The 14464-nt window shown below is 30.6% G+C and overlaps 2 protein-coding genes and 1 long non-coding RNA gene across 4 annotated transcripts in view; 2 read left to right on the top strand and 1 right to left on the bottom strand.

Annotated features, from left to right (window-relative positions):
* The window catches only part of myo (growth/differentiation factor myoglianin), a 54627-nt gene extending 48633 nt beyond the window's left edge, over positions 1 to 5994 (top strand). For both annotated transcript variants that reach the window (XM_074133717.1, XM_074133716.1), the window contains exons 4-5: positions 4 to 195; positions 1996 to 5994. In XM_074133717.1, the coding sequence (XP_073989818.1) occupies positions 4 to 195; positions 1996 to 2379 (576 nt within the window). In that variant the 3' untranslated portion in view covers positions 2380 to 5994. The remainder of the gene's footprint in view (positions 1 to 3; positions 196 to 1995) is intronic.
* On the bottom strand, positions 24 to 13514 carry LOC141457156 (uncharacterized). Its single transcript, XR_012460213.1, has 3 exons — positions 13305 to 13514; positions 10878 to 11004; positions 24 to 163 (listed from the first exon to the last, which is right to left on the bottom strand). It is a non-coding gene; the product is annotated as an uncharacterized lncRNA (long non-coding RNA).
* Positions 13515 to 13602: 88 nt separating this feature from the next.
* Positions 13603 to 14464, top strand: part of LOC141457151 (inhibin beta chain-like) — a 171876-nt gene continuing 171014 nt past the window's right edge. The window contains exons 1-2 of the mRNA XM_074133720.1: positions 13603 to 13729; positions 13802 to 13856. The gene's annotated coding sequence lies outside the window, so the exon portion shown is untranslated. The remainder of the gene's footprint in view (positions 13730 to 13801; positions 13857 to 14464) is intronic.

Raw genomic sequence — 14464 nt, 5'->3', positions numbered from 1 at the left:
CAGGAAGCAAGACCGAGAGGTAGCCGAGGTAAATGGGTATCGTTAGAAGTAAAAAGGCTAGTCTCAGATTGGTTTAAATTTCCAATGGATAATCAAGGTATAGCAGTGCAGGCGTCCATCCAGGGTAGAGATGATCTCCATCCACAGCATCTTTTAGTCACACCTTCACAAAATGATAGATCATCATCATATTATGTAAGTTACATTTAAAAAAGAACATTTCTTATATAAATTTTATAAATTAAAAGTAATTTTGGCTTAATATTCCCGAGAATATTATTACTTCAAAATTTCTTTACTATCTCGTTCCATGTAAGGAAGCATTTTAAGCTGTCGAAAATTTTTCATATATTGTCTTTTACAAGTCACATTCTAATTATTCACTTCAAAGCACATTTTTCTTTAAAACAATTTTTGAGTTTGCGTGGGAAAATGGAGCATTTTCAAAATGAATAGTTCCCTAACTCTACTAACTACTATAAAGGCGAAAAAAAATCTTGAGTTGTAGAAATAAATCAAAAGTGCTTTTACATATTTTGTGTTTTGTAGGGGAGTGTTTTATGAACATTCGGGTATCAGAGTGCAGAGAACCCAGAGATTGCTTATTGTACTTTTCAGGTGGTACCTCGTATTTGCCTTTTCAGGCTCTGACTTTCTTTCCACATTATATTAATCAATAATTAATTATTTATATTAATTGATTTTATAGTATAGATAAAAACACATTGTTTAATCAAATCTAGAGAGCTTGTATTTTCAAAGGACAGTAACTTTTTACTGCTAAGTTTAATGTTTTTTTCAAAAGTAATCATTGACATGTGGCATTACATGTTTGAATGAAACGCTGTTACATTTTGGCTGCTTAAGCTATTAATAGCTAAAAATAGTCAATGCTCTGAAAAGCAGTAAATAAGTAATAATAAATGCACCAAAGAGATCTCTGTGATTGCAAAATGAAGAACAGTCATAATATTGGAATATTTATTTACTATGTATAAAAAACGACGGTCCAAAGGTAATAGGCAATACCGACCATAAAGCTGTGAGTAACGTCCACCAATAATATTCAACTTTTAAACCACTCTTAAAATTGAATGACCCGTAAACAAGTCCAGTGTCGTGTTCAATGGATATGCAGTTCCCAGAATGCACCCAATGATTTACTCCTTACTCATGCCATACTTTTTGTTATTACCCTTTTTTGTTATTTTTTTTCTTTTTACGGTCTTAAAAAGCCGTAAAAGTTTCGCTTTGCAGACAATAAATGTGTGCGTGAGAAGTGCAGCAATGTAAAAAGAGAATAGTAAAATAAAAATAAAAAAAATACATATAATACATATATGAAAAAAAGGGCTAAGCTGTTAAGCAAAAGCAAATGATGTAATCGGACAGGGTAGGGAATTGGAATGACGAATAATTAAAGAGTTGAGAAGTTGGCGTGATTATGGGAAGAGCGTGCAGACCCACGTGCCCTGCGGCTCGCATGAGCCAGCTACTCGCGCCTTAAACGGTAGTTTTTTCTCTTATATACCTACATACACATACTCTTTATCAAATATCTAACTAGGATGTGATCAACACCTAACAAACGATGAGATAATTGTGCTTTAAAATATAATATAACTATTGTGCTAGTTAATATACTATAACCAATGTATAAGTCTTAGAAAAAATACTTTCAAATATCCATTCATTTATCATTTACACATTTACATTTTTATCCTTTAATACATTTCTTCTGCAACCTCGTCAACAGGTGATAGTTATTCAATCAAAAAGTAGAGACCATAATAAAGTTATACGTTTAATTTCTTGTATTAGAATGTAAAGGGAGCCCTTAATTTTTGACTCAAGTGAATCCTGATTAACCTGCATCTATGGAATTTGAAATATCTGTTTTGTTTTGTTTTTTAATTTTTTGAGAATTATTTATAAAAATTAAAAACCAAGTTTGTAAAATATTTATTTTTAACACATATTTTTATTTCATTGCAGATACCATTTATAGAAGTACACATAGCAGATTCAAGAAAACATCGTACAAAAAGAACGATCAGTTTAAATTGTGCAGAGAATGCCAATGAAACCCGCTGTTGTCGTTATCCATTGACAGTTGATTTTGAAGAATTCGGATGGGATTGGATTATTGCTCCAAAAAAATATGAAGCAAACTATTGTTCTGGCGAATGTCCGTTAGTGTGGTTTCAGAAATACGCACATACCCATGTAGTACAATTGGCCAGCCCGCCGGGGAGTGATGGACCGTGCTGTGCACCGAGGAAAATGTCTTCGATATCTATGCTCTATTTTGACCAGGAGTTCAATATTATATATGGTCTACTACCTGGAATGGTAGTTGATCGATGTGGATGCTCCTAACAGTTTTAGAATTTTTTATTTTTATTAATTTTTTTTTTTAATTCTATCTCTGCGATGGAAGCATTTTTAAAAGAAGTTTTTGTTGTTGTTTTTGATAATTCTCCCATCGCAAGGCACCCTTAAATCAAATTTTACTATGAAGTTACTTAAACTACGTCAACAAAAAAATTGGTCAACAATCAGGTGACAGGTTTTTTTTAAAAAAATAATTTTTTGTTAAACAAAGCTACAACAATAAATACCTCAATAGTTTTAAACTTTATTTTGTAAACAGATTATTAGTTTAATTAATGCATTCATGACCAATAGACAAGTAGTAAAATGCTGTAATTGTACATATTTAAGGCTTCTGTATTGCCAAGATGTGAAAGGTCGGTAATTAGGCGTGAGATGTTGGCTTAGTATTTTGGTTAACCAGCGATACAAAAAAAAAGTCTTATAAAAAATTAAATTTAAAGAAACAACAAAAATCAAAATTTACGTCTTTGCTGAAGTTAATAATAATAAAAAAGAGCAAAGATATAAGTGAGATAAACTTATATTTTCCAAACTATTAATCTGGAAAAATTTTACGTCTAGAAAATATTTGAGTTTAATATTATTATTATTTTTATTTTAAATTGAAATCTTATAGGAACTGATCAAATTTTCAAATTCGAGTCGTGTTTGTTTTAAAAATAAATTAACAAATATTTTATTTTTATTTGTCAAGGCATTGTGATAATCCAAAGTCGTGTAGTTATAGTTAATTTATTCTTCTTTTTTTTAAATTTTTTTTTAGCTAAATGAAATTTTGAACTTTAAAAATAAAAAATTTAAAAAAATAAGAAAAACGTTTAACAAAAAATATTACTTTTCAGAATTTATTTGAATAACTTGTGATTTTTGTACTAATTGATCAAAATAGTGATATTTGTATTTTGATAAGGTTTATATTGAAGTGATATAAGGATTAAAAGTAATAATAATATACAAAAAAAAGTTGTTCAAACATTTATAATTAGTATATTAAAACAAAAAATTAATTAGTGTGATAAAACTTTTTTAAAATACATGATTTCATTATTTTTATTATTTTTTAAAATTTAATTTCGTTGTTTCTTTTTTAGTCTGTCCCTAGAATTTTATAGATTAACATTCTTATATTTTTCTTTTGTTCGTGTTTATATGATTCTGTACGTAAAAAAAGTAACTTTTCATAATTTTTTAAAATGGAACATATTTGCCTTCAAGATGCCTTAAACATAGGATTACTTTAACTTTGTAAACTTAAACAACCATAAGAAAACATAAGGTCACATTTGAAGTTTTTATTTCAGCACACAAGATTTTTTGTAAAAAAAAATAAAATACGATAAATTTGCCTAAAGCTCATTCAAAGAGGAAGAAAAGTGCAAATGTGGGATAGCATTTCCTTTATTATTGTTTTATTGATGTTTAACCATTTCTTGGCAGACAATTCAGTATAACGTTGAAATTAAAAGTATTGGGTGTTGTTGTATGTCTAAAAGTGCCTCATGCTCAATGTATGGTGACGACAGTCTTCATGCAGAGAGGGCATCACGGGAATAACCACTTCTGTCAAACACAAATATGCAAATAGAAAATCGGGGCTAATGACTGTTCTAAAACACTTTACAGATTAGTTTCCGGGCATGTGATCACAGATCTCCAAGCGAAGTCCAATACTTTCCCGCTACCTGACTTAGGTGCAATGCAGACTCTTCTTCTTTCAGTCTCGTTTTAATTAACCTTCAGTCGGTCTGAATCCAACTGAGATAGCTTTTTCCCTGCCAACCACTCGACGTTTCCATTTCCTTGGTTACCACAGTGACTCGGTATTTATTGAAAGTATTGGATAACATTTCCTTATTTAAATGTTATCCAGATTTCAGATAGAATGAACGTTTTTGACTTTATTCTCTTATGTCTATTGCCTCAACTGGCAAATATGACCTTATAGATAACTGGCGTTTGGCACTAATGACCATCAAATCGACAAAAGAAATCTTTGAGTAGACGTTTGAAAGTTGACTAGGATCTAACCCTGCGTTACGCAGTTTGGTTATAAGATTAGATGGAAAAGGATTTCATGGCTGCGGTTCTTTTCAAATGTTTTTTTAGAAATCTTCACAACCCTTCTGCGTCTTTCGAAGTCAAAAACATGGAAGAGAGGGTGCATTTATAAAAGAGATATTATTAAAGAATGGTTTAATCCAGATTTTGAAATAAAGCACTCTTCATTAAACGCAGTGAAAATAAAATTGATGGTGCTATTCCATATTTGTATCTCGATTTCTTGAAAACATTCAAGACAAAAGAACAAGCATCTTACAAAATATTTATTTTGGACAGAAAATAATTGAAGAAGCAACTAACAAATGTAAAATATTACTTTTTATATTAAGAAAATAACCAATTTTTTGTAGTGAATAAAATGCCTGCTAATATGGTATATAGTGGGACATTTGTCTATTTTGTAGATATTTATTTCAGATCTTAATGTAAATTTTTTTAAAAAGATTCTTGTCTTTAATTTTTTTGTGTTTATCAAAAAAGTTATAAAATAACTAACATTTCGTTTGTGTGTGATTTTTTCCAAACAGAGCACCAATCAAAATAGATTTACTTTTGGAAAAATGTCTTAAAAGAAAACAAAATTTAAGTTGAAGATTGGTTCTCAAATTTAAAATACTGAATTAAAATTTAACAAAATGTGCCGTTATTGTTTACAAAAAAAAAAGTTAAATTGAAATAAAAAAATTCTTATAAAACTGAAAATTAAACAATACAAATAAATTGAAGAGAAAAGAGAAAAGACTGTGTGCAACCAGAAGATCTCCTGGGCTAAAACAAATTATGGGGGAAGGGTTGAGAAAGAGCATATGTGATAAACGATACAGTCTCTAAGGTGAACCGAGACAAAAATTAAAAAAAACAAAAAAAAACGGTACCTATTTTACTAATATTAACTAACTGTATAAGAGTGAGTAATTAGAGCGAGCGAGAGAAAGCGAGATTGAGATAAAGTTAAATTAAAAATAGCATATTTTAGTGTTTTTGTTTTTTATTTTTTAAATTGGACAATTTTCAAATCAATCATGTTGAGACACTCTGGCAGTGCCAAAAACAAATGATGAAAATGGATTTAAGAATTAAAAAGTAATTTCTGCACAAAACCAATACATGGCAAATGTATAAGACAGAATTATTTAATTTAAACTAGAAAAACATACACTTATATGAATATACCATATATTTATATAATATATTTATTTATACATCTTATAAATTTATTGTGAATTTAATTATTGTAAAAAAAAATGACAATATCTACTTAACATCATATTTTTAACAAAATTATTGTAAAAAATAAAGGTTACACCTGCTTGAAAAAGCAGTTCAATGTTGGAAATCGTTTTAACGAAAACAATAAAAAATGTAAAATATGTACTAAACTTGTAAATGATTTATGTTTTTATTTAGATATTAATTTTTATTAAAAAAAAAAAGCCATGTATTCTTATGTTTCTTTTTGAACGGTTTGTTTTGTTAATCAAGATTTTACCACAATAATTTTGAGGACCTATTAAAAAGTTTTTTGTCCAACTGTAATATTTTTATTTCTTAAATTTGCTTATATTTCCACAAATAATAACCTAGTTTAAGTATATACTAGCAATATTTATTGACTTCATGATATTTGGGTAGGGAATATTATTTAAACCACCTAGATACAAGGCAAAGTTATATCATGAGTGAACTAGAAGGCTGTATTAATGTACTTTTATAATCTAATATAATTTTCATTAGGTTGAATTAAGCACGTGGAAGCTGGTTTAAAATGAGAGGTAAGTATGCATGCCTTCTGTTAGGTTGACTGCACTATGTATAAGATAGTTATATGTAGTTTTAAATTAAGTAATATAAGTGATTAATCAGATATTCTTTGTGATAAAGGAGAAATAGACAGTTATAAAGTAGGCAAAATCTGAGGATTCATTGAATGTAGAGATACAATCGGAAACAATTTGACACTTGCATAAAAATATCAGTTTTGAGTACAATTCTATCTCAACAGAATTACATGAGTTTCATGTGAGAGGATTCGAGTAATACATTAGAGGTCATTCTCCTAAAAGAAGTTACGGCTCCTGGGCAACAATTGGCCCCCGAATTCCTAAAATAATGCATTTCAATTATAAAAATTAAGAAGGGAGTTTTTTATAATTAACTATCTAGTTTTAAGCTTAAAAAAATTCACTGAAAGGGCGCAAACTTAAGTTTAAACCCTCCTTAAAGTCCAATTTTCCCAATTGAAAAAAGTTTTTGCAACCAGAAGTGCATTTGTTTATTTTTTTAATCCAAGGTGAAAAATTAAAGAAAAGAAATAAAATAAACTCATCGATCATTAACATAAAATCATAAAGAAGAATCTTCAGCTTGCCAAACATTTTCAAACATGAAGTGCTTTTAATAGAACTTTATTTTTGGCCGACCTCTTTTACTAAGCAAACCAGCCATTTAAAACATAGAAGAACTTAAATTAAGTCATAAATAATTATTTAAAAGAATGACGTACAGAAGTAAGTAAAAAATAAGATTTTGTAAATTGTAATTAGATGACAGAGCAAAAAAGAAATTTATTTTGCAAGAGTAACCATTAAGTGCTGCTTCCATCCGGATATATTTCAAACTTCAAACAAGCCCTACCATTTTAAATGTTTATATGTCAAGAAAAATGTAATAAAAAATAAATATATCTTCACAAATTAACAGTATTTGAGCATAATAACTGAAACTTTAAATAATCTATCTGAATTATATTTGAGGTAAGAAGAAATGAATTCGTTACTGGAGCTAAATAACAATATAATTGGATAGAGGGCTATCTATATCTAGGGTTAATTATGTACGGCAAATTAATGTGGAAGCTGTAATTGTAAAGAAAATAAAGTCGTCGAACATTGTAGATCTGTTTTACTACAGACATTTTCTATAGAATTAGACTTACTATTACCGGTCCATATTAAATATTTTAATAATCTACATAATATGGTTAATTCGCTATACGTCAAGATCTCCCCCCTAATATTTAATTTATTTATATATAGACTAAAACGTTTTATTGTTATATCTGTACTTAAACACTGTTATTTATTCAATTTGTACAAATTGTCACTGTATTATATTGCTTTAATGAATGAATTGTTGAACTTTAAAATAATTTGTTCCCAAACCGCTTAATGTAATGTTGTTGCACAGTATATTTGATAAACTGATTTATGAATAGAGGTTTTTACTTTAAAACCCAGGAATTGATGTTCGTAATGTTAAGGGAAGATTAAAGCATAACTCATTTTATTATTTTTAAAATGGTAACAATAAATATCATGGCAATAATGACGGATTAAGCCAGGTTAGATATCTGGTCAGGCAGAGTAAATTTCAACAGTTAATTGCGCTACTATGATCATTAGACAGAGAATAAATAGTTAATTTCAGAGTTGTAATTTTAGGCTGCTCTACAAGCCATTAGTTCCCACCCAAATTTTTTTTTAGAATGGTGTATAAAAAGTGACTACTGAATGGTGACCAAAACAAGAATTTTATTACTTGGCTTTTAGATTAACAGGGCAAAGAGTCGACAGAACGTTTCGTTGAAACATAAGATATCTCAAGATTTAGCGAGCATAACGTCGTAGGAATAGTGGAAGCGAAGCACTAATCAGGTGGTAAAGTTCACAGAATGATGTTAATTACTTCAAGTGGTGTATCGTTTAATTAATGCCTAGAATCAGAAAGAAGCAAGGGATACATTTGGCATAAGATAGCTTCTATAACTTTTTCAGGAAGTGAGAAAGCTGAAAGTAGCAGTTCGTAACAGTAGAGATCGTATGTGGTTAACAGCACGGTTGTTCTTAAAAGAGCGACTCTCTAGTATTACGTAGGCGTCTTCTTCCAGGTTCCAGAGGCTAATTAAATCGACAATTATAGATGCACATCAGTTTTTTTTTTTTGCTTCTTGTCTGTGCAGATTAGCCAGAGATGTAATTAATGTATTATTTATTATGAGTTCTATTGCTATTTTTGATTTAGTTACGCTTATACGCACATCAGTTACATTGGTAACGGTTAAAAACAATCCTTTGGTTTAGTTCCAATGTTTCTTATGCTTCGAACCGAATGGAATATTCCAGCAACCCTTGCGATTATGAAATAGAAGAGCAAATGAAAGAGAAAACCATTGAAAGAGTCATGACTTACTAACTATTTACAATTAAGTGAGGAAGGAAACCCTGTCCATTGGCTGGCTTTAATGGATTAATTTCTGTTGTTAAAAGTTTAATGTCCAAACAAGGTCAAACTAGGAACTAAAAACCGTTTGGGAAACACTATCTATCAATAGCTGACAGTTCTCTGATCTTTACATGCACTACAACTAGTTAGTGAGCTCTTTGGAGGACAAACTGAGCACTAAGACTTTGAAGAAATGCGCTCTAAAATGGACTGACGTCTCTTCTTAATTAAAACAACAAATATAATGATTACTATTATTATAAATGATGATAGTAAAGATTTAGAATATTTAAGACTTCCTCGCCTCTGACGTCTATTTCTATTACTTTTTAGAAAGTTCAACTGATTCATTAAAGCAACAGTTTAATTTGTTAAGATTTTTTTTTTTACCCAAAAGTTATCCAACATCTTATTATAAATCCAAAGCGTATAAAATTCCGAGAGGGTTATTGAAGAATTCCTTAAAATCGATGTTACTTTTTCTGCCTCTTCTGACTGATATACTCTGGGATTAGCAAAAATATCTTCATGAAGAAGGTCCTCAAGCAAATCTTCGGCATCACTAGCAAACTTATTCTGCTTGCACCCCGTACGGTCTTCGAATCTAAACCCAGAGCCCACTGGGCTCTTCTGATGCAAGATAATGCTACTTCTTGATGCTATTATTAGGCTATTTTTATTACATTCCCTCTTAAACTGGAGTTTTTTTTCAGATAGGCCAAATATCGTTCAGACTTTTAGCAAATTTCCTTTACTCCCCCCTCCCAGATGGGAAGTAGTACAATCGCGGTAACCCTTAACCTGGAGACAAGAAGCAACTCTTTCAGGATACCGTTCATTGGAAAGGAAGCTCTACGGGTAAAAGAACTCATTCTGTTCGTGTAACTCGGGAAAAAGAAGTACTCATCAGTGATAACAAACTGTCAAGGCGTGCTGATTAAGAGCGAACTTCAGCTCCATGATTTGGACCTAGTAATAGATGATTTCAAGCAAAAACTCTGTAATGCAAAGAAAGCAATCAGGTCAGAAATCTGTCAGAGCTTGTGCCCTCCTTATATTTGGTTTTGCTGAATTGATTTAGTAAAACATTCAAATATTTGGACAAACTTTAATAACAAATAGGTTGAAGTTTTTTACCCTTGTACACTTTTTATACGTACTATATATATTTAAATATATAAGAAATAAAAGAAATAATTCCAACTTATTATTAAAGTTTGCCCAAATATAGCTGAAAGCTTTACTAAATCAATCCAACAAAACCAATACTTCTTGTTATCTTATCACCTTGAAACACATTTCATTGTGAGCCTAAATGAATCTTTAATCAACCCTTGAAACACTCCAAGGAACAACCCTCACGTAATCTGGAAGAAGGAAGTATTGATGCTGTCACTTCTGTGACTTAAGAAGATATGTATATGATTGACTAGTACCAAGTTAGTTATCAATACTACCTTAGTTTAATTATCCAATGTATTCACATATTTCTAGTGTTCTTTGAATATTCTCGACATATTAGTATCAGTTTGGATTTGTCCTGCAATTGTATCTCTAAAAGGCGAATTAATTTATCAGGCAAACTATTACTGCAAATAAGGGGCAAATTATGCATGAATGTGGAAAATAAATTATTTTAGTTAAGAAATTGTGGCATTTATGAGTAAATATGTATTAAATACAAATGAACGAGATTTATATTTCATTTTAATGCTTTAATAAAAGGTAGTTTGAAGAGTAAAAGTTTGTTAAATGACCAGAATTGATTGATGATTTTAATTAAGATGAAAGAGAGTTGTTTTAAAGTGCAACAACCGCCATCTAAACAACAACAGACGTTTAAAACATTCTCATTAGAAATGGTAATGGCCAGTTTTTACTTTTTAAAAACTGGTTTCTATACAATCACACCAATATTCATAAATATAGAAGAGAAAAAAAATATTTAAAAAAGTAGGTTGTTCTTATTGGCCAAACCGCCAGGCTGTCTGCAAATTTTAGCAGTTATTCTCCTTCTTTTATTCATCTTAATTATACCTTCCGAAATAATTGTAGCTTCACTTTAATGACTTTTCTTCAACTTGAGTATTTACCTTGTCTTATTTTATTAATTTTTATCATTTCTTTTTGAATTTCCTACTAATTAATTAATTTAAATGTATAATTAAATATTTAAGAACAGTAAACTTAATAATTACTCGTAAACTATCTCAGTGATAATGCAGTGGACTCGCATGCGGATTTGACTTCATCCAATGATGCCCATATATATTTCCTCTGGTTCGGAGCCTCTAACAACACCTATACGGTGAGGGTCAGATTTGCCTGTAACGAGAAATACAAACAGTGAAGAGCCTCTTAACCTCAGTTGTTGATGCGCCTTATTTTAAAATAAAGTTTTACTGTTACTAACCAAATTATTAAGTTAATTATTATTATTAAGTTCTGAAGGGGAAAAAGAATGAAGATTTTCATATTACACAGAAACAACAGAAAAATCTGTAGTTTCTGGGCTATGAGAATATGAAAGTGAGTAAGTGCGAGGTCATCAAAGTTAGAATTGGATAAAAAAGTTCAATTGAAATATCAAAATACTATGCCTACGTGATCAGGCAGCCTTTTGGTCCTTCAACCGTTCAAGTTCGTGGAGGATTACTGTAAGCCTCCTATTAAACACACTTTAAAAACAAGTCTTATAATATCACATATTGGGGGTTAAGACGAGGTTTGCCATTTCATTAAGCCACTTAGATTGGCTACAGTCTTTCAGGCGGGGCTAGTCGCTAAATAACAGAGGTGCCGAGATCTTAAGACGAGGAATTTATTAATTCCAGGGTCCTCATCTTTTCGAATAGCCAAGCCGCCCAGCAAGACCGAAACTTGACAGTGTGATGATTGATAGGAAAAGTCTGCTGGGAATGCGGAACTGGAGGTCAATCGCACAGAATCCGTGTCCTGGGAAATCGTTGCTCAAGGAGGACAAGTAATCGCGTAAGGTTGGAGAACCAGGAAGAAGAATTGTACGTATATCAATGCAAGCGCTGTTCTTCTGAATATAGCAGTGAGAATCATTGGTGAAAACACTATACAGCTCACATTATGAACGAATCCAAGAAAATAGTTTAGTACCCTCAGCTTAATCTGTAAACATTTTTAAGAGATTTAGAAAGAACTGTAAAGAAAACATTAAAATAATTTGACGTTAATTCATAAAAACTAAAAAAGTGGATGAAACCAGTTCTGCAATATACATGAATATCAAATTGAATCAATAAATGAGGTAGCAATAAAAAAAAAAATACTATTAATTAGAAAGCAAGACTGTCACTTTATGATGGAAAGCCAGTTGATTCAGTGTTCAGGTTAGTAGGCTAATAAACTGGTTCTGTTTATAAACGCCTCATACATAGGTGTACTGTATTATATACAAATTTAATAAAAAATTATGTATTTCATGGTTATAAAAAAAAAGAAGTAGAAGCAAACCAATTTATAGCAGTAAGATTTTTTAGAGCCGTAATTTGATCTTCGTAGATAACCCCCGAGAAGACATGTTCTTTGGCTATTTAACGCCCCTGGAGGTCTGAAAAATGCAGCTCGTATCAATAATGCTTAAAGATCTGTATAGACTTCATTGAGGTACCAGGCTTGGCACTTAATTGTAAACGCCAACTAATTAGGCATTTTTGAAGTTCTTTCTTATACTTTTTGCGTCTTACAATGAGTGTTCCTTTATAAAATGAATCTACGACATTCTTCTCGTTTTTAAAAGTAAAATGTTTATAATCTTCGATACATCTGTAATTTTGAATTAAGTAGGTGCACTCCGGTAGTCAGATTCCCCAAATTCTCAAAACCTATTAGCATGTTGAAGTGGCGATTTTACAGAGACAAATTAATTTCGGCTGTTCAGCAAAACTCAAATGGTGCCTATCATTGAGGTCAGAGAAAAGAGGTAACAAAAATTCTTCAAATAGAAAGACTCTAACATTCATATCTAATAAATGTATCATTGTACATAGAATTAAATGGCTGAATAATATAAAATTGTAAGAGTAGAAAAAAAAAACAACCCTGCATTGTACACAGAATTAAGAAAGATGAGGTGGAAATACCTGTTGAATCTAAGTATAGAGTTCCCTTTCTTATTACCTTGTGCCCTAGATCGGGTGCGCCGGGCCCGTGAATGTACAGAGAGGGAGTTACGAGTGAGTACCTTAACCTGGCGACCCTTGTCTCCTTGTACGTCCCAATCACCCACTTTCATCCACTTACTACACCCTAGCCGACTCTACCTACAACCTCCTCCACTCAGTAGGAAAGGTTTGTTTTACTAGCTCTGTGACGGTGAAACGTGTTAACAGTTTACTGGAACGTATGCGAAAGATACGTCTATCTTTTTCTCCAATCCTCATTAATCCGTATTTAGATTCATTTTGAATCAATTAAATTATTAACGTCATAATGATTGTTAATTATTTAGCAACAAAGAATGAATTAAAACATCTTTACTTATCACACAATTCTACGTTATAAGAATTATTTAACAATTACTGAAATAAATACTGAAGTGTTCAAATATAATATAAGTTTGGTATCTTAGTTTCGTTATTCAGTATTCTGACCTTGTGCAGCTTCTGTAATTTGTTGGTTCTGTCGAAAGGTAGGAAGTCCTAATTGTGTCCTTAAGCTTTCTATGATTTGTTCACATGATTCTCTCGAGGCGTTGCGCAGACACAAAGGATTTATATTTTTCAAATGAATCCAATAGTGCTCAACGTTCCCAAGATCAGATTGTTGTATCCCAACACTGTTACCTTCCTTTCTCCGTAACGTGTAACAGGTGGGTGGTAATGAAAAGGTATTAAAACAGGTTATGATTTTGTTGAAAACAGTGTATTTAAAATTTTAATATCTGAAGGTTTCACATTGGAATCACTGTTGGTATTTACATAAACAATAAATTTTGTTAATTAGTTATTAATTATTATAATTGTATTATTAACAAATACAATTTTAAATTACAAATTAGCACCATTTTTTAAATTAGGTAATTTAATAAAAACTTAAACTTACCATAAATAAACTTCTGAATGGTAAGTTTTATTTGTTTTATTTTTAGTGAAGAATATTTAATGTGAACAAGATTTTCTGAAAACCACGACGTATAGTAGTTTGTAAGTACTTTCAACTTCGTTCTTACTTCTTGAAAGAATATGGATTAGGCTTTATTTGTTATATGTGGATTTTTTTTTAAATGAGTTATCATGTTGAGATGAATAATTTTTTTTTTTTTTACGTTTATTTATTCATCAAAAAGCATACATAATTCAATTACAATGCCGCAACAAACCCATGGTCATAAGACCGTCAGGCGAGTTCCATACAAAAAATAATCAAATAATTATCACAGATAGGTTAAATATTGATGAGATGAATATTTTAATTCTAGGTTTCATTTTCTGAGGAAATACGTGGGAGAAACTAATCTCGTAACTGGGGTATCACATAAACAAAGTTTTTTTTGCTGGAAATAGTCGAAAGAAAATTATTTACTCTTGAAATAGAAAACAAAATGAGAATTTAATAAGAGATGAGTATACTTATAAGAAAGGTGAAAATCAAACGTCTTTTTTTCTTCTATTATAAGAAAAACTGCATTAGTGCAAAGTGTCGAATTTTTTTTTAAATAAATTAAGATTCAGATAATAACTTATTCTTCTTTTATGCAATTTCTTTTGTGCCTCACTTGAAGTGTTAACAGCTTTGCACAATACAATTATCT

Source organism: Rhodnius prolixus, unplaced genomic scaffold, assembly GCF_049639745.1.
Source record: "Rhodnius prolixus isolate KJV_2025 unplaced genomic scaffold, Rpr scaffold_10, whole genome shotgun sequence".
Lineage (NCBI taxonomy): Eukaryota > Metazoa > Arthropoda > Insecta > Hemiptera > Reduviidae > Rhodnius > Rhodnius prolixus.
Note: the sequence above shows the minus strand (reverse complement) of the source record. Positions and strands in the feature narration are given on the sequence as shown.